Raw genomic sequence first — 19,160 nt, forward strand, 5'->3', positions numbered from 1 at the left:
CAACCACACTTCAACAAGATTTTTTTTTTTCCAGTTTTTATTAAAAAAAAATAAGTGGGCCCTGGAGTGAGAAGTTTACAATCTTTGCTCACTTGGATTTTCTCTTCACTTATAAACAGAGGAAGTGAGGCAGATGTGCTCAGGGGGGTTCTGGGAAGGTTTTTCAGCTCCTATGAGGTCATTTACTATGACATCAGCAATGTGTGTTCATAGAAACACTCCAAAAACTTAAGCGGGTGATTTCAATCAAGTCAGCTGGCATGCACTCGTTCCCAGGTGATTGGCGGGTTGGGGACACGTTCTCTTTCTCAGACGTAGTTCTGGAAAGATCATGTTTGGATGGGATGTTTAAAAATGTTTAGAATAGTCCACCCAAGGGGTTGTCCAGCGGATGACGTAAGTGTTCCGTGCTCTCCGGTTTATAAATATTCCAGGGAAAAATGCTAAGACCTTGTACGTGGGTAGTACTTAGACGTCCCCAAGTTCTTCCAGTGTGTTGCCGTGTCCCAACTTGCATGTTACAGAAGTATTCTTGCTCTTTCTTCAAACGTGTTTGAGTATTATAATCTGGAATAATTTCTAGGCATTGTAGGTGGTCCTTTTTCTCCTACAGATAACTCTTCTCATTCTTAGCAATGGTCTTAATGGGAACATTTATTCGGGAGATCCCCAGCTAAGTATCTTACCTTAATTTGAATGTCAAGATGAAGATGCTTCTTAAAAATTTGAAGTACGTATTCTGTTTCATAGCATATCACTTTCGTAAAGTGGCTTGTGATGGGTTTTGGTGAAAAATCACTGACAAAATCAGATAATGTTTGGCTTTTAAGAATGTTTGTTATCTAAGCTTGCTGGTTGTTAATGTTTAGTTTCTTTATTAGTTCTTATTCATGAGCATGAACCTGGGAAGCAGAAGACCTTGGGAGTATGTGAATGCATGTGTGTGTATATATGTGTACATATGGGTATGTATAGTCATGAATAATGCACCTGCATATACATACACTATAGTTGATAGTTTACTTTTAAGAATAAGGTAGTGTTGAGAAGTGGCCTCCAAATAGATTCCTTTTGCTAGAGTTTTAAAAGAGTTCCCAACTGCATAGCTTAGCTTTTGTGCTTTTCATTTCTATACCTTATGGTCTGTGTCCTAAGATCCTGTCGTGGAGATGGTAAAACATTACATGGGTGGATATGCTTATTTGTCCTTTGGTACGCCCATGAATTCGGATTCCAGATGTTATTTTACCAGCTGGCATTAGAGAAACAATCTGTGATACTAAATTAGCCACCCTTGAATCTTAGCAATATCCCTGAACATGCAAGACTGCTACTTTATATGAAGCCTACCTATATTTCCCAGCCATGTGTGGCTATTTTAACTAATTAAAATGAAATAAAATTGGAGTTCCCGATGTGGCTCAGTGGTTAACGAATCCAACTAGGAACCATGAGGTTGCGGGTTCGATCCCTGGCCTTGCTCAGTGGGTTGAGGATCCGGCGTTGCCATGAGCTGTGGTGTACGTTGCAGACGCGGCTCGGATCCTGTGTTGCTGTGGCTCTGGTGTAGGCCAGTGGCTACAGCTCTGATTAGACCCCTAGCCTGGGAACCTCCATGTGCTGCGGGAGCGGCTCAAGAAATGGCAAAAAAAAAAAAAAAATGATAATAATAATAAAAAAAATGAAATAAAATTTAAAATTCTTGAGTCATACTAGGTACATTTTAAATGCTCAGTAGCTCTTTGTGGCTAATGGCTTCCATATTGGAAAGCTCAGATAGAGAATATTTTCATCCTCACACCAGTTGGACTAGACTGACTGGAGCTTCAGTCTGCAAACACTGCAGGGAATTGTTTGGTTTTGAACCATCTCTCTTCTGGCATTCTTTACAGGGTGATAAAGTGGAATAATCCAAATAATAGAATGTATGTTCCATTCCTTTGCATGTCAGTGTTTTTTCCCGTACATTTGTACATTAAATTCTTTCAGCGCTGGTGTTCTATGGTTCCATCATCCAATGCCTCGGCATTAATAGGTAATGAGGGTTACACTAGACATGAGCATCTCTACGGCTGCTTGTATGTCAGGTTATCTCCCTGTTTTCGTAACAGCTTTATTGACATATAATTCCTATACCATAAAGTTCACCCTTTTATTATGTTTTTATGGTGGTTTATGTATGTTTTAAAAGTTATGCATCCATCACTACTATCTAAATTCAGAACATTTTCATAACCCCAGAAAGAAACTTCATACCCATGAGCAGTCACTCCCTATTCCCTCTCCTCCTATTCCCTGGCAATCACTAGTCTACTTTGTTTCTATGGATTTTCCTATTCTGGATATATCATATAAATAGAGTCATATAATATGGGGCCTTTTATGTCTGGTTTCTTTTACTTAGCATAATGTTTTGAAGGTTCATCCATGTTGTATCATGTATTGGCATATACTTCATATTCCTTCCTAGGTCAGGTAATATTCCATTCTGTGGATATATATATTGTTTATTCATTTATGAGTTGATGAATATTTGGGTTGGTTTCTACTTCTTAGTTATTATAAACATTGCTCCTATAATTAGTCATGTATAAGCTTTTGTGTGACCATATGGTTTCATTTCCCTTGAGTATATATCTAGAAGTGGAATTGCTGGATTACTTGGCAATTTTCTGTGTTTAATTTTTTTTTTTTTTTGTCTTTTTTCTAGGGCCGCACCCACTGCATATGGAGGTTCCCAGGCTAGGGGTCAAATTTCAACTGTAGCTGCCAGCCTACACCACAGCCACAGCAAGGCCATATCCGAGCCCTGTCTGCAACCTACACCACAGCGCTTGGCAACGCTGGATCCTTAACCCACTGAGCGAGGCCAGGGATGGAACCCCCAACCTCACAGTTCCTAGTTGGATTCGTTTCCGCTGCGCCACGAAACATAGTAATATTTTAAGAGGACTGCCTGTTTGCCAAGGTGACTAGAGTTTTCCAGTCCCACCAGCAATGTATGAGTATTCCAATTTCACCACATCCTCACAACACTTGTATTGTTATTTTTTAATATAGCCATCCTAGTGGGTATTTTGTGATTTGGATTTGCATTTTTCTAATAAGGTATTGAGCATCTGTTCATGTGCCTGTTAGGTATTTGTATATCTTCTGTGAAGAAATATCTGAGGATTTCCCTCCGTGGTTCAGCGGTAATGAACCTGACTAGTATCCATGAGGATGCCAGTTCGATCCCTGGCCTTGCTCAGTGGGCTAAGGATCAGTGTTGGCATGTACTGGGGTGTAGGTTAAGAAAGTGGCTCGGATCTCACGTTACTATGGCCGTGGCATAGGCTGCAGCTCCAATTAGACCTCACATTCCCATATGCTGGGGGTGTGGCCCTAAGAAAGAAAGAAAGAGAGAGAGAGAAAGACAGACAGACAGACAGAAAGAAAGGAAAAGAAAGAGGGAAAGAAGGAAAGAAAGATCTGATCAGGTCCTTTATCCATTTTAAACTGGCTTTGGGGTTTTCTTTTTGATTGTTGAGTTGTAAGAGTTCCTTATAAATTTGATATGCCTGTGTATCAGGTATATGCATTTTTTTTTCATCAGGTACAGGACTTGCAAGTATTTCTTTCATTCTTTAGGTGGTCTTCACTTTCTTTGATGGTGTCCTTGGAAACAAAAGGTTTAATTTATTAATTGAGGCGGAGTTGATAAACAATATTATATAAGTTACAGATGTGTGGCATGGTGATTCATAATTTTTAAAAGTTATACTCTGTTTAGAGTTAGTTTAAAAGATTGGCTATGTTGCCTGTGTTGTATAGCATGTCCTTGTAGCTTCTTTTATGCATAATAGTTTGTACCTTTCAAAGGTTTGATTTTAAAATCATCCCATGTATTCATTTCTTTTTTTATGGTTTTGGTGTTCATAGCTAAAAAGTATTGCCCAACATAAGACCGCAAAGATTTACTCTTATTTTTCTTCTGAGAGATTAATTATAGTTTGAGCTTTTATGTCTAGATCTTTGATCCATTTTGAGTTACCTCCTGGGGATGTGATGTTGGGAGACCAGCTTCATTTTTTTTTTAAGTGATTTTTATTTTTTCCATTATAGTTGATTTATGGTGTTTGGTCAGTTTTCTGCTGTACAGCAAAGTGACCCAGTTACACAGACATATATACATTCTTCCTGTCACATTATCATGCTCCATCGTAAGTGACTAGATATAGTTCCCAGTGCCATACAGCAGGATCTCATTGTTTATCCATCCCAAAGGCAATAGTTTGCATCTGTCAACTTCATTCTTATGTGTGTGAACATTCGGTTGTCTGTGCCATTTGTTATAAAAACTGTTTTTTTCCTGTTGCTTTGTCTTGTCAATCTTGGTCAAAAATCAGTTGACCATAGGAGTTCCCTTCGTGGCTCAGTGGTTAACGAATCTGACTGGGAACCATGAAGCGGCGGGTTCGATCCCTGGCCTTGCTCAGTGGGTTAAGGATCCAGGGTTGCCATGAGCTGTGGTGTAGGTTGCAGACATGATTCGGATCCTGTGTTGCTGTGGCTCTGGCGTAGACTGGCGGCTACAGCTCTGATTAGACCCCTAGCCTGGGAACCTCCATATGCCAAGGGAGCGGCCCCAGAAAAGACGACAAAAAAGAAAAAAAAAAGTCAGTTGACAGTAAATGTAAGGGTTTATTTCTAAACTCTAAATTCTACTCCATTAATGTATATATATGTCTGTCTTTATGTTGATGTCATTCTTTGTCGACTATAGCTTTGTAGTAAGTTTGAAATTGGAAAGAATCTTCCTGCTGTTTTTTTCTGCCAACATTGCATTAGTTATTTCTTAATTTAAAAAAAATTGTTGCAATAACATTGATTTATATTGTTGTGTTAATTTCTGCCATATGGCAAAGTGGTTCATATATGTATATTCTTTTTCACATTCTTTTTCATTATGCTTTATCACAGGATATTGAATATAGTTCCCTGTGCTATATAGACATACCTGTTGTATCCATCCTATAAATACTAGTTTGCACCTGTTAACCTCAAACTCCCAGTCCTTCCCTTCCCAACATCCCCTCCCTCACAACCACACGTGTGTTCTCTATGTCTGTGAGTCTGTTTCTGTTTCATAGATGTGTTCATTTGCGTCGTATTTTAGATTCCACATGTAAGTGATATCATATATGATTTGTTTCTCTTTCTGACTTACTTCCCTTAGTATGAGAATCTCTAGGTGCATCCATGTTGCTACAAATGGCATTATTTCATTCTTTTTTGTGGCTAAGTAGTATTCACCACTTCTTTATCCATTCATCTGCCAACGGATGTTTAGGTTATTTTCATGTCTTGGCTATTGTGAATAGTGCTCCTAGGGGTGCATCTATCTTTTTTTTTTTTGTCTTTTTTGTCTTTTTGAGGGCCACAACTGTGGCATATGGAGATTCCTAGGCTAGGGATCTAATTGGAGCCATAGCCGCTGGCCTATGCCACAGCCACAGCAACGCCGGATCCTTAACCCACTGAGTGAGGCCAGGGATTGAACCCGCAACCTCATGGTTCCTAGTCAGATTCGCTTCCACTGCGCCACGACGGGAACTCTGCATGTACCTTTTTGAATTACAGTTTTGCAGTTTTATAGGTACATGCCCAGGAGTGGGATTGCTAAATCATATGACAACTCTATTTTTAGTATTTTGAGGAACTTCCATACTGTTTTCCTCAATGGCTACACCAATTTATGTCCCCAGCATTGGTTATTTCTTGATCCCTTGCACTTCTATATGAATTTCGGAATTAGCTGGTCAATTTGTTCTTTTAAAAAGGCAGCTGGGATTTTGATAGGAGTTACACTGAGTCTATAGATCACTTTGAGAAGTATTTCCATTTTAACAATATTAAGCCTTTGATCCATGAACTTAGGATGATTTTTCCCTTTATTTAGGTCATCTTTTTTTCCATTTTCGGTGTATATGTTTTGTTCTCATTTTGTTAAATGTATTCCTAAGTGTTTATTCTTTTTGTATTTGTGATATATTCATAATTGGAATCTATTACAGAATTTTCCCTTAATTTCATTTTTAGATTGCACATTGCAAGTATATAAAGATACAGTGTACTTCTTTTTTTTTTGCTTTTTAGGGCCACACTGGTGGCATATGGAGGTTCCTGGGCTAGGGGTCGAATTGGAGCTACAGCTGCCAGCCTGCACCACAGCCACAGCAACGCCAGATCCGAGCCATGTCTGTGACCTACACCACAGCTCACGGCAATGCCAAATCCTTAACCCACTGAGCGAGGCCAGGGATCGAACCCACAACCTCATGGTTCCTAGTCAGATTCATTTGCACTGCACCACAATGGGAACTCCTACAATAGACTTCTGTACTTTGATTTACTGTGAGGCCCTTGGCTTGCCTTACTTACTTGTTCTTACAGTTGTGTTTGTGTGTGTGTGTGTGTGTGTGTGTTTCTCCCTCCCCCTCCTCTAACGCAATCTTTACTAAAAGTGATTCTAAAAAGCTTATAATGTACTGTGACTTAAAAGGAAATTTTTTTCTTCATTTTCTAGGAGTTGTAGCTGTAGGGTACATCAATGAAGCCATTGATGAAGGGGATGCTTTGAAAACCTTAGATAGTCTGCTGTTACCTACTGCAAAGATTAAAGATATAGACCCAAACTCTGCCCAGCACTACCAGGATGTTTTATACCATGCTAAATCACAGAAGTTCATGGTAAGTCTTAGTAGGTGTGTTTCTTTTAAATGTACAGACCAGGTAGGGGAGGGGGAGGAGGAGGAGGAGGAGGGTTTTGTTTTTTGTTTTTTTAACCCATTTTTCCTAATGCTCATAAGCTCATTGTCTATGTATGGATCAGATTAGAAGTCAGTAGGGCTGTTATTTTCCTGGTATCAAATAGGAGGGGGAAACCAGCTCTAGAGCCAATGACTGTTTCTACTCTCTCATAAAAAACTCAATTGTGGGTGAGTTTTTGTTCACAGTTCAAATCACTGGATATTTAATGTATTCATTGCATGCCATGTATCTCGTCTGGCTGAGGAAAGGGGATCCAAGTGATACCATTTGAATGTTCTTACCTTATCCTCAAGATGCTTGGAAACTTACTAAGGCAGTGGGCATTCTCATGTAGAATGGTTAAATAGCAGTGGAGGTGAGTATGTGACAATGTATCAAACAAGGACTGCTCATTGTGGTTCAGAGATGCCTGGGATTGCTTGGACTGGAATCCTAGAAGTTGGCGTGGCGTTAGAACAGGAGCTGCTCCTGACGGATAAGGAAGAGTTGGTTAGGTGGGTGAGAAGCAGGATGATGTAGGCAGATGATGGCAGGGCTGGGGGTTACCAGCTTGGTTCTGGGCATGGGAGGAAATTGACCTGGCCAGGTCCCATTGAAGAGCAGAGGGTTTTTTCTGGTTGCAAAATTTGTACTGTTGTTTTGAGACATCCCACAGATACTGGCCACTATTGGAAGAGCTGAGTGGAGAGGCCTTTATGACCTGTCACCTGATGCTAGCAAGTGGTCCTAGCCACTTATAGCTGCTGTGTCCCCAGGTGCAAGTCCAACCTGAAAGGGATGGGGATGTCCTTTGTACAGGTCTTTAGAACCCAGGAAGTGCCTCATCTGGAGCAGGAGAAACATTTTTGTTTCAAGCAAATATTTATTGAGCACCTACTATTTGCCAAGCAGAATATTAGGTACTCTACATATATTATCTCATAGAATCCTCATAATAACTCATAACGGCCCTATGAATCATTGTCTTATGGATAATGAAATGAAGTCTAAGTAAACTGCCCAAAGCTAGCCAAAAAGGTCATTAGTTCTGAATTAGTCTCATTCAGAAACATATATTATTGTGCATTAAGGCGGGTGGAAAAACGTGTTTATTGCAGCATTGTTTATAATAGGAAAAAACCCCAAAACAATCTAAATGCCCATCAAGAAGAGGCTAGTTAACTTGCAGTGTATCCATATGGTGAAATCCTGAGTGGGCATCAGAAAGAATGAGTTGATCTATATTGGACAATTTTTAATATGGATATTGCTAAATATAAAAAGCAGGCTTCCACACACATAGAAATGGGATATGTGTATATATGCTTATATGTGCATGAAATATTTCTGGCAGGTGAAGTAGAAGGCTGGTGTAGATGGGACTTCTTTTTCACTCTCTTTTTATACTGTTTGGATTCTTTCATTTTTTTTTTTTTACAGAGTACACGTTTTCCATACTCAGTGTTGTTCAACTTTCAAAATACAATGTAAACAACCCACAAAAGGCCAGTAACTTCTCTAGTTTCTGGAACAGGAACCTACTGTTCCAATACAGGTGTTCCCTTCAAAGCAGCTAACTTCAACTCAAGTCCTTAGAAATATTTTAACATAATCTAGTCTCCAAGAATATACAGAAGTGATTGTCTCTGGAGAGGAGAATTGAATGGCTAGGGAAAAAGATACATACATATTCCTACTCAGCATTCTGTGATAACCTATATGCAAAAAGAATTTGAAAAGGAACGGATATGTGTGTAGGTATAACTGAGTCACTTTGTTGTACAGAAGAAGATCTCTCTGAATCTTGTAAATTTTGCGTCACCTATACTTATGCAAAAAAAAATTAATAAATAAAAATTCAAGAGTTCCTGCTGTAGTGCATTGGGTTAAGAATCCAACTGCAGCTGCCTGGTTGCTACAGAGGCAGGCACGGGTTCAATCCCACGCCCACTGCAGTAGGTTAAAGGATCTGGCGTCACTGCAGCTGTGGCTCAGAGTCAAGCCCTGGCCTGGAAATTTGCATTTGCCATGGGTAAGACCATAAGAATTAAATATTAAAAAAGTGCTTAAGTAATGTAGCTGTATTACTGTGGACACCTCTGGCTGCCACCCAGGTAAGTGGGTGGCGAGGGATGTCCTTGTCACAAGGTATGTACTAGACACAGCTGCTCCATCCACAAGTTGGGATCTTTTGGGTGCAGGATGGGGATAGATGTGGGTTTCTCTCTGCTCACAGCCACTTGGGGGTTTGTTGTTGAGGGGAGACTGACTTCACAAACCTTTCATAGGCAGGCAGTGGAGGTCCCCTCCTGTTAGCCCAATCCAAAGGCTCTAGATCAAGGTGGAACTCTAAGCCGCTCTCCAGGGCACTCCAAGCCTCGCCAGGGTGTCGGTGCTCTGCCGCCTCGCTCTTAGGCATCATCCCTAAGTGCAAAAGCAGTGCTTTAATTGTGTAATTAGAGTATTGGATGTGAGCCTAGGGATCTGGGTTAGACCTCAGACAGGAAACTCCTTTTGGCCTATAAAGTCTTTTGACAATAATTAAGAGATTAAAAACACTATAGTTCCAAGCAATGAATCTGATGTGGCCAAGTTGCCATTCTTAAACACATATTTTATTTCTCTGCCCATTAATTTTAAGACTTTGTTTTTTCTCAGCCTCTTCTCTTTGCTGTGGCTGGGGGGGACGGGGGAGTCTGACTCTGTTATTTGATGGGGTCTCTGTGCTTGTTTTTTAACCTCTGCTGTTGTGATACCTGGAAATTTTCAGTTGTATTTTTATTTTATTTTATTATTTTTTTTTGTCTTTTTGCCTTTTCTAGGGCCACACCTGTGGCATATGGAGGTTCCCAGGCTAGGGGTCGAATCGGCGCTGTAGCCACCAGCCTGTGCCAGAGCCACGGCAACGCAGGATCCGAGCCTTGTCTGCAACCTACGCCACAGCTCATGGCAACGCCGGATCCTTAATCCACTAGAGCAAGGCCAGGGATCGAACCCACGACCTCATAGTTCCTAATCGGATTCATTAACCACTGAGCCATGATGGGAACTCCCTCAGTTGTGTGTTTAATGGGACTACTCCTGTGCCTTGCTTTCCAAAAGTCTGACCTTCAAGAATAATAGAAGTAAGTTACATTCCTGGTATTATCAATGTAAAAAGTATACAGCGATTCAAAGTCACAGTGGATAACATCTTAATAAAATGCTTAGTTTTATCAAAGATTGAGGACAGTCACGTAAGTTAGTAAGAATTCTTGGTCTTCATTAATAGTATTTCAAGTATAACCTTCTGTAGGCCCCAGATTCCTTCCATCTCTTGTGGGAAAAGGCTGAGTAGTGGGCATGGTGGCATATACTTACCAGAAAACACACTTTCTAGATCTATTCAATAGAGGCATACATATGAACTGTCAGCTTTTTTTTTTTTTTTTTTTCAATGCCAGCATGTGGAAGATCCCAGGCTAGGGATTGAATCTGAGTCTGTGACCTATACCATAGCTGCAGCAACGCTGGATCCTTTAACGTGCTGTGTCAGGCCAGGGATCCAGTCTGCACCTCCACAATGACCTGAGCTACTGCAGTCAGGTTCTTAACCCACAGTGCCACAGCGGGAACTCCCTGTGAGCTATTTTTATATTTTTGCTTTTTAGGCCTGCATCCACGGCATATGGAAGTTCCCAGGCTAGGGATTGAATCAGAGCTATTGCTGCTGGCCTGTGCTGCAGCTGCAGCAATGCAGCATCCGAGCCACCTCTGTGACCTCCACCACAGTTCACAGCAATGCCAGATCCTTAACCCACTGAGTGAGGCCAGGGATCAAACCTGCATCCTCATGGATACAGGTTGGGTTTGTAATCCACTGAGCCACAACGGGAACTCCCCTTGTGAGCTATTTTTAAATGGAAGTCTTTGCTTGATAATTTAAAGGGGGAAATGAATTATATTGTACCCAAGGTTCTCTTTCACTCAAATGCATATTTACTGCATAAAAATTGTGATTTTAACAAATGAATATTGTCAGATTTTTTCTGTAGTTAAAACTGTATTATATAGTTGATGACTTTGCAGAAACCAATTCCTTCCATTGGAGTTTTGTTTTGTTTTGTTTGTCTTTTGTCCATTTAGGGCTACACTGCGACATACGGAGGTTCCCAGTCTAATCAGAGCTGTAGCCACCGGACTACACCACAGCCACAGCAACACCAAATCTGAGCCTCATCTGTGACCTACACCACAGCTCAAGGCAATGCCAGATCCTTAACCCACTGAGCGAGGCCAGGAATTGAACCTGCAACCTCGTGGTTCCTAGTCAGATTCCTTTCTGCTGCGCCACGACGGGAACTCCTGAAGTTTTTGTTATCTTGAAATTTTAGATTCATTTTTCTTGCTTGCTTTAGTGTTTAACCTTATTTTTACTTTTCACCTAAAGACGCAGATACTGTAAATGGGTGTATTTTTGCATTTTTAACCCAAGTCCAATGAAATAGGACTGCACACTCAAAATTAGTCATTTTAAAATGTTTTTATTGTTTTGATGGGCACTACAGAGTATACGATCAATGCACATTCCTACAGACTTGAAAATTCATCCCACAGTCCTCATGCCCTTAGCCACTAATATTCCACCTCCTGTCTAATCTCTAAGCTAAGAGAAGTATAGTCATTTACCTACAGGAATATACTGGGCATTTATAACAAAATATCCTTTCCCCACTAAAAACTATGTATAAGGACAGAAATAATGGAGCCATTACTTTAAACTTCTAAATGAGCTCATGAGTATATTCTTAGCTTTTTTTTTTTTTAACATGGCCAACCAAGAGTAATGCCATGCCACGTCCTGTGGAATATCTTGCTTTCTCAGTATGAATCTAATTGGCTTCCATGCTGTTTAGATTCTTTGGGCCTTTATTCTTTCATTCATTCACCCACATGTGCAAAGCATGGAGCTGGGCCACTCAGACCCTCAGAAGACTTGAGCCTGGCATTGCTACAAGAAGCTTGCAGAAGAGAGACGACATAGCCTTTCTCCACTACACAAGGTGCTCAATGAGCATTTATGGAGCTAACGTGTATATAAATGGACTACATTAAAATGCCATAATACAAATACCAAAAAGTACCTTGAAAATTCAGATGAGAAAAATGAACTCCTGGCCTGAGTTAAGGAAGAACAGTCCTTTGAGGACTTCAAGAGATGGAAAGGATTAAAGCAAATATGTTCGAAATAACTTTCCAGTTAGAGGCAGGGGCCAAGTGAGAAGTCTAGATTACAGCACAGCAAGGAACTCAGCCGGTGCCTACAGCATGTGCAGGGTTTACTGGGAAATAAAGTTGTCGTGTCAGCCCTGAGTGCTAAGCTAAAGATTTATAATGTATTCCAAGGTGATGGAGAGTCAATGGAGGTGTATTATCTCGGGGGTCTTGAGTGATGTATTTGAGGAAGATTAGTCTGGCAGTGGCCTGACAAGTGGACGATGGGCCGGCAGTGATGAGAATGATTAGAAAGCAAAGGTGGGGCGAGGATAACAGACCCTAGTAAGAGACATTAGTCAGCCGATGAGGGAGCATCAGCATGAGAGTTGAAGGAGGCAGAATTAAAAATGACACCAGCTTCTAAAAACTGAAGTCTTAACCACTCCCCATGCTGCACCCTCACCCTTTGTTCCATCTTCCACCTCCAGATCATCTAGACCAGAAAGTCTTAGAAGTTGGAAAGATGGAGATTTAAAAAACTCGAAGTGCCAGTCAGGCAACTAGGTCACTTGCCCTAAAGAGAGTAGTGTTATCTTTTCTCCTGCATTGACATTCTTAAAGTACTTCTAGTGCTTTTTTTTTTTTTTTTCCAACTTAGTGCTTTTGTAAGGTTTCATTTTGAAGCATTATTTCATGGGGGCTCAAAAAGGGGTCTAGAGAATAGAGTTCCTTGCACTCGGCATATATGACCTCTATGTATGTTTCCGCAAACAGCTTTCCTTGTTCTCTAAGATGCTTTCACCATTGTAAGGTAAGCAGTGGAGTGATCTGTGATTTTTGACATGAGAAAATACAGGAATGGATCGAGGCAACTATTCAAGCTACCGAGGCACAAAGCGATGAGATAGATGAAGTATAAGCCGTCAGTGTTGTTGTAGTAGTAGTTTGCATGGTGAATAATAAGTGTGATATTGCTTGGAGCAAAGCAAATGGTAAAAATCACAAGAACGAGGAGACTTACCCTAACATACCACAGCCATCTACGATCGTATGCATTAAGCGTCCGAATGATGGCTGTGTAGCAGTAGATAATGACCAGAAATGGAATTAAGAATCCAAAGAACGCCAAGGAGATGAAGTAGTAGAGTTGGAAGGGAGAGGAGGACTCGCAGGTGTTGTGGACATCGTGGCAGGTGGTGATGCCCTGCTGGACAAGATAGTACTCCTGCTTCAGGATGAACAATGGCAGCATATATAAGAACACCGTTACCCACACCAGTCCACACGTTAGCAAGGCATAGGTGCGCTTGGGCAGCCCCCGGTAAGTGAAAGGATGGACAATGGCCAGGTAGCGGTTGATACTGATGCAGGCGAGGAGCAGAATGGAACAGTACATGTTGCCGTAGAAGATAACGGTGGTGGCCCGACACATGACTTCTCCAAACACCCAGTTGTTCCCATTGAGATGGTAAGCTATTCTAAAGGGCAGTGTAATACAGAAAAGAAAGTCTGCGATGGCCAGGTTCGTGTAGAAGATGGTCATACGGATGGATCTGGTCCGGAAGAAGAGCATCCACAGGGTTACTGCATTGGCTGGCACACCTACCGCAAACACCAGGATGTAGATGGCAGGTATCAGCTTGGTACTTAAGGAGCTGCTCAAGTACCCCATGGTAGCGTTATTCACATGGAGATTTGAAACACTTTCTTCAGGGCACTTAATTTTTATGGGTGTGGTGGTTCCTGTCCAGCCTTCAATGTCAGAAAAGGGGAACTCTTCAAAAGAATCTGGAGGAGCTCCACGGAAGGTCTTAATAGGTAAGGTTGGCTCTTCCAAGTTGTCTGCATCATATTCCATGCCTGTAATGGAAAAGAAGTTTTAATATATGATTTGTTGCTGAGGCATATCTATGATTCAGGAGACAATGAAAATGCCTTATGCTACATAATTTCTGTCATAGTAGAATTTAGGGTCATGTTTATTTAAAAAAAAAATCATTATAGGAGAATGCATTTAGTGTATATCTTATGCCCCCGTACCACATTAGCCCATGTAGGAACATAGACTAGATGACAGCTCCTTCCATGTAAGGAGTTTATAATGCTCTAAGAGGAAGCAAAAATAGCACATCAGACCATTATTGGCTGACATCATATTGACTATAATCTGTATAGGCATTTAAATGATAATTAATAGATTTAGATGACTGAGCAAAATGTCGAGGAAAAGATGAAAAGAGCAAAGCTGAGTGAAAGTCATAAAGAGATGAGATTTAATAAAACAATAAGATCCTGGTAGGTGATAGATGGGCATGAGCATTGTGTAGGCTGGCATGAGATCTGGGACTGTCAGATCAGTTGATTCAACAAATATTTATTGCATACTTATATGCCAGTGATGTATAGTTTTAAATAAAAACCATCCCTGTCTTCCCCTCTCAGACTAATGGAGACGATACACAGAAACACAGTGTCTCATACAAATAAGGTGCCTCTGAAACTGTCCTAAGAAATCACATGGCTATTCATAGATGTTGGGGTTGTACACAGAACTGAGCAGCAGGATGGCTTTGGGGGTAGAAAGCATGATGGCTCCCCAAGGATTCTATCTGCTAATGCCTAGAACCTGTAAATATGTTCCCTCATATGGCAAAAGGGACTTTGCAGATGAGCTTCAGGGTACTGAGATTGAATGAGTATCCTGGATTGGCCAGTGGGCCAGTGTAACTGTAAGACTCCTTTTAAAAGGAGAAGGCAACAGGGTCAAAATCAGAGATAACAAAGAGTTCCTTGGTGGCCTGGTGGTTTGGGATTCAGCATTGTCACTGCTGTAGCTCTGGTTCCATCCCTAGCCTGGGAACTTTTGTATGTCATGGGCGTGGCCAAAAAAATTCAATGGAAAAATAATTTTGGAGTTTTTTGGTGACCAAGTGGTTAAGGATCCAGCGTTGTCACGGCTGTGGCTTGGGTCACTGCTGTGGTGCAGATTTGCCGGAACTTCTGCATGTCGTGGCTGTGGCCAAAAAAATTGGAGACAGTGGAAAATGCACTACTAGCTTTGAAGGTCAAAGAAGGAGCCCTGAGCCAAGGAATGCACATGCTTCTCCAGGCTGACAATAGCAAGAAAACAGATTCTCCCCTGGAGCATGCAGAATGAACCCAGCCCTGCCAACACCCTGATTTTAGGACCTCCAGAAATATAATAGATCTATATTTCAAGCTAGGTTTGTGGAAATTTGTTACAGCAGCAATAGGAAACTAATATAACCATGATTTGACGGGTGCTTAAGATGGCATTGGTGACAGTAGAGAATATACTAAAAAAGTAAGAAATTAGAAGCAAGGGGGCCTGGTCTGGAGGCTACCATAGTCCTTTAAACTCAAGTTGGTGGGTCACAGAACTAGAGCAATGGCAGTGGAGAGGTGGGGATGAACACGTGAGACTCTTTAACAGGGGCTCAAGGGGACTTGGCATCTGGTTAACTCTGGAGACAGTGCAGGAGGAGCAGGAAGCGAAAATGACTTGGAGGTTTGTACCCTAGATGACCTGAAGGAAAAGACGATGGATTGTGGGATGGAGCAGGGGGCGAGGAGCATGAAACACAGCTAAGATCTCAGTTTTGAGCCTTTCTCAATTGAATTGCTGGTGCGATATTAGTATGTAAAATGTCACAGGACTTAAATGTGGAGTCCAAGATTTCAGGAGCCCAAATGAGAGGTGTGGGTTTTCTAGTCTGTGTAGAGAACGTGGTTTGATTTAGAAGAAATGGCCGAGCGCCCTGGGGAGAGATGTGAGAAGAACCCAAAGGCAGACTGGAGGGGAAGTGCCAGATTTTAAGGGGAAGGGAGGCAAAGAAAGAAAAATCAGAAGAGGAAATTAATAAGCTGATCTCAGGAGTTAGAAATGGGGGGGGGATAGAAACACAACTACATACTATAAATATTTGGGACTACGTGGCATGTTGATTTCAAAAACAAACCTTAATACACCTGCTTATCATTATGTAATTTTCCATAAATTAATCCTTGATAAGAAGAGAAAGTAGGTCCTCTCAAATGTCTGATACCTTAAGATGGGCTTTTATGCCAAATATAAACTTAATACTTGTCAATTTAAAATGCCATTGTTCTGCCAGTTACGCCTTTCCCCTTGACCTCTGAATTCCTGCGTGTCAGATACTTGAGGTTAGTGTTTAGTAACCTGGTTCTCACTCAAAGCCAGTTTCTTCCTGCTTTAATCTCTACCACTTCGCCCCCGAGGGGGAAATCACAGCCTCCTTCATACGCTTGAGATTGCACAAACCGAATTCAGGTTGTAACGCAGAGGGAGAGTATTGCCTCAACAAGCAAGGACAGGGAGGTGTTGAGGTGTCAGTTAAGGGAAGAAGGAAGCTTAGAGAAAAGGAAAGAAAAATCCGGGACGTGGCTTTCTCCTGTGCCTGTGTGCAGAGGTGAACCTCGAAGGCGTGTGTGACCCTTGAGCTCAATCACTCGAGTCCTTCGGCCCACTTGGGCATTTTGGAATGTTCTTGCCTCTGACATCACCCAAAGAGAAGTGCCTTTACGGACAGAAACAGCTGGAACATGGCACAGCTGACAAACATGCTGTTATGAGTTATGTCCTTTCAAGATCTGATAAGAGAACTGTTGAAACCTAGTGTTTGACAGTTTTCCGAAAATTCCAATGCTTGAGCGAGATGTCATGCCTGCAAACATGCCCCACTGTGACTCCATGAACAAGCCTTGATTCCATGTCCATGTGAATTCTGACTCTGTTCAGCTTGAATAAGTTTATTTATTCCTTAGGGCTTAGTTTTGCCAAAGAAATAATTCTCATCAAATTATATTTTTTAATGTATTTGAGGGTTTTTGTTTGTGGTTTATGGCCTCACCCACGGCCTATGAAACTTCCTGGGCCAGGGATCGAATCGACCTATGCCACTGCTGTGGCAACACCAGATTCTTTACCCCACGGCACCGGGGCAGGGAGCCAACCCACACTGCCGCAGAGACAATGCCAGATCCTTAACCTGCTGTGCCACAGCGGGAACTCCTTATTTGAGTTTTTTATATGGGTTTCCATTTGGCCTGATGTTTCTGAAATAGTTTTCAACCTGGGAAAAGGCCTTGGAGAGGGACTGTTCCGAAGGGAACAGACTTCAGATAACGGGTCCTTCACATTTCTCCCCAACTCCCATCAAAGAAAGCAAATTCCCTGCCTCTCACTTTGTCACCTTTTATTTTTTTATCTTAGGATTTTTTTTTAGTGAAGTATAGTTAATTTACAGTGTCAGCTTCAAGTATACAACGAAGTGACTCCGTTATAGACTGCTTTTCAGATTCTTTTCTATTCTAGGTTATTACGGAACATTGAGTAGGCCTCCCTGTGCTATACAGTAGGTCCTTGTTGTTTATCTCTTTTATACAGAGTAGTGTGTATATGTTAATTCCAAACCTCTCGTTTATCTCCCTCTCCTGCCATGCCCTGACTCAGTCACCTTTTATTATTTATTTATTTGTCTTTTTAGGGCTGCACCTGAGGCATATGGAGGTTCCCAGGCTGGGGAGTTGAATCGGAGCTACAGTTACCAGCCTACGCCACAGCCACAGCACCATCGGATCCAAGCAGCGTCTGTGACCCACACCACAGCTCATAGCAATGCCAGATCCTTAACCCACTGAACAAGGCCAGGAATCCAATCTGTGTCCTCACGGATCCTAGTCAGATTTGTTTCCACTGAGCCATGATGGGAACTCCCTTAGTCCCCTTTTAAATTCCCCCTTTCACATTCATCAAACCCCCACCAGCGCCTTGAAGAACTGCCTCCGCAAACCTCTTTTCTTTTACTACGATTCATTTTGGTCCGTCCACTCCCAGAAAGAACACTCGCTTATCCTGTCTATAAATCCCTAACAAGCTACTGCTCTCTGCTGGTTCTCTTAACCCTTTCCTTCAGCCATCTCAGGGATCCCTCCTTTATAGAGGCTTGTTTTTTGTTTAATTTTGGGTTTCCCCCTTTCATTGGCATTTCTTTGCTTCAGCTCTCCCACTCCCAAAATGTTGACTAGAGTAGGACCCCAATAGTGAGAGGGTTGTGAATGCCCCATCACAAGTTGATTAATTTTAGAGCAAATGGGAGATGACGGGCTAACATTGTATTGAGTGAAATAGGAAATGCATATTTCTTTTGGGAAACTAATTCATTAGCATCGCTGCTTATTGAAAACAGACCACTCAGTCTTTCTGGGCGCATTCTTGTTTCCTGCATTTGTGGCTCGCCAGGAGGTATAAACAGGATTTTTAAAGATCTCTTTTAAAAAATATTATCTTTGCCAAATCAGAGGAAAGTCTTAGAAAATCAAAACCTTTTAAAGAGCATTGATTCTGGACTTAATTGAAGCGATCTAAAGTCTTGACTATGCCACCAGTTTTTAAATATCCGCAGAGAACACATCATCTTCAACGATATTGGAAGAGTGAACAAACAACAGCTTTTTTCTTCCACGATTCCCCCTTTTAATAACCAAGCTCAAACGCCACCTTTTGGGGATGCAGTTTGTGTGAAGTGCAAAGGAGGTTAGATTCGTGGACCTGACTCTTGGGACACAAACCAGCACCCCCACTCCACCCCGTAAGAAAGCTTACCGCTCTGACAGGAAGTGGGCGACAGAAGCAGTGCGCCAACCGCTGCCACGATGACGGCTTTCATCCTGAGGATTTGAGTCTCGTGTCTCAAATGTGTCAAAGTAGGACGCTTTTACCCAAGTTCCATGTGTCGGCACCGGTGGGAAGCCTGGTTCTCTCTGTGGAAGCGTGTTCTGTGCTCTACACAGACAGGAAGCTTGCCCGGGTCCTCTGCAGGGAAAGGGTGTGACAGCACTCATGTTTCAGTGTGCATGACTCAGGCTGAGCCTCCGAGCATGTTACGTTATCCCCAGACAAGGAAGGTCATTTAACTCTTCCCCACCCCTTCTATTTCATGTGGGTAGGTGCTGTCATTCCCGCCCAGTGTATATGTGTGCCCTGAATGCTGCAAATAATTACAGTCCTTTACAGCCACAAGCTGGAAATAGATCTGAGCAGCAGTTAGAGTTAAATCTGTCTCATGTCTCATTTTTCCCTATTGAGAAGTTCCTGAGTGTAATTTCTACTTAGTAATTGAGCCGTCAGA

General features: G+C 41.8%; 2 protein-coding genes across 2 annotated transcripts in view; one reads left to right on the top strand and one right to left on the bottom strand.

Moving 5' to 3' along the window:
- The window catches only part of IQGAP2 (IQ motif containing GTPase activating protein 2), a 338,102-nt gene that overhangs the window by 227,404 nt on the left and 91,538 nt on the right, over positions 1-19,160 (top strand). Inside the window, 1 exon segment of the mRNA XM_047778139.1 lies at positions 6,569-6,732. Within this exon segment, the coding sequence (XP_047634095.1) occupies positions 6,569-6,732 (164 nt within the window).
- On the bottom strand, positions 11,300-18,921 carry F2RL2 (coagulation factor II thrombin receptor like 2). Its single transcript, XM_047778140.1, has 2 exons — positions 18,635-18,921; positions 11,300-13,848 (listed from the first exon to the last, which is right to left on the bottom strand). The coding sequence occupies exons 1-2, from the start codon at positions 18,696-18,698 to the stop codon at positions 12,776-12,778; spliced, it is 1,137 nt and encodes a 378-aa protein (XP_047634096.1). The 5' UTR covers positions 18,699-18,921; the 3' UTR covers positions 11,300-12,775.

The sequence above is a fragment of the Phacochoerus africanus genome, chromosome 4 (assembly GCF_016906955.1).
Source record: "Phacochoerus africanus isolate WHEZ1 chromosome 4, ROS_Pafr_v1, whole genome shotgun sequence".
Taxonomy (NCBI): Eukaryota; Metazoa; Chordata; class Mammalia; order Artiodactyla; family Suidae; genus Phacochoerus; species Phacochoerus africanus.

What these genes read in the sequence shown, in the direction of transcription:
- F2RL2 (XM_047778140.1), bottom strand. Translation starts at nt 18,698, where the DNA reads ATGAAAGCCGTCATCGTGGCAGCGGTTGGCGCACTGCTTCTGTCGCCC. An exon ending in GCCCACTTCCTGTCAGAGCG is followed by an intron (nt 13,849 to 18,634) that starts GTAAGCTTTCTT and finishes TTTCCATTACAG; the next exon opens with GCATGGAATATGATGCAGAC.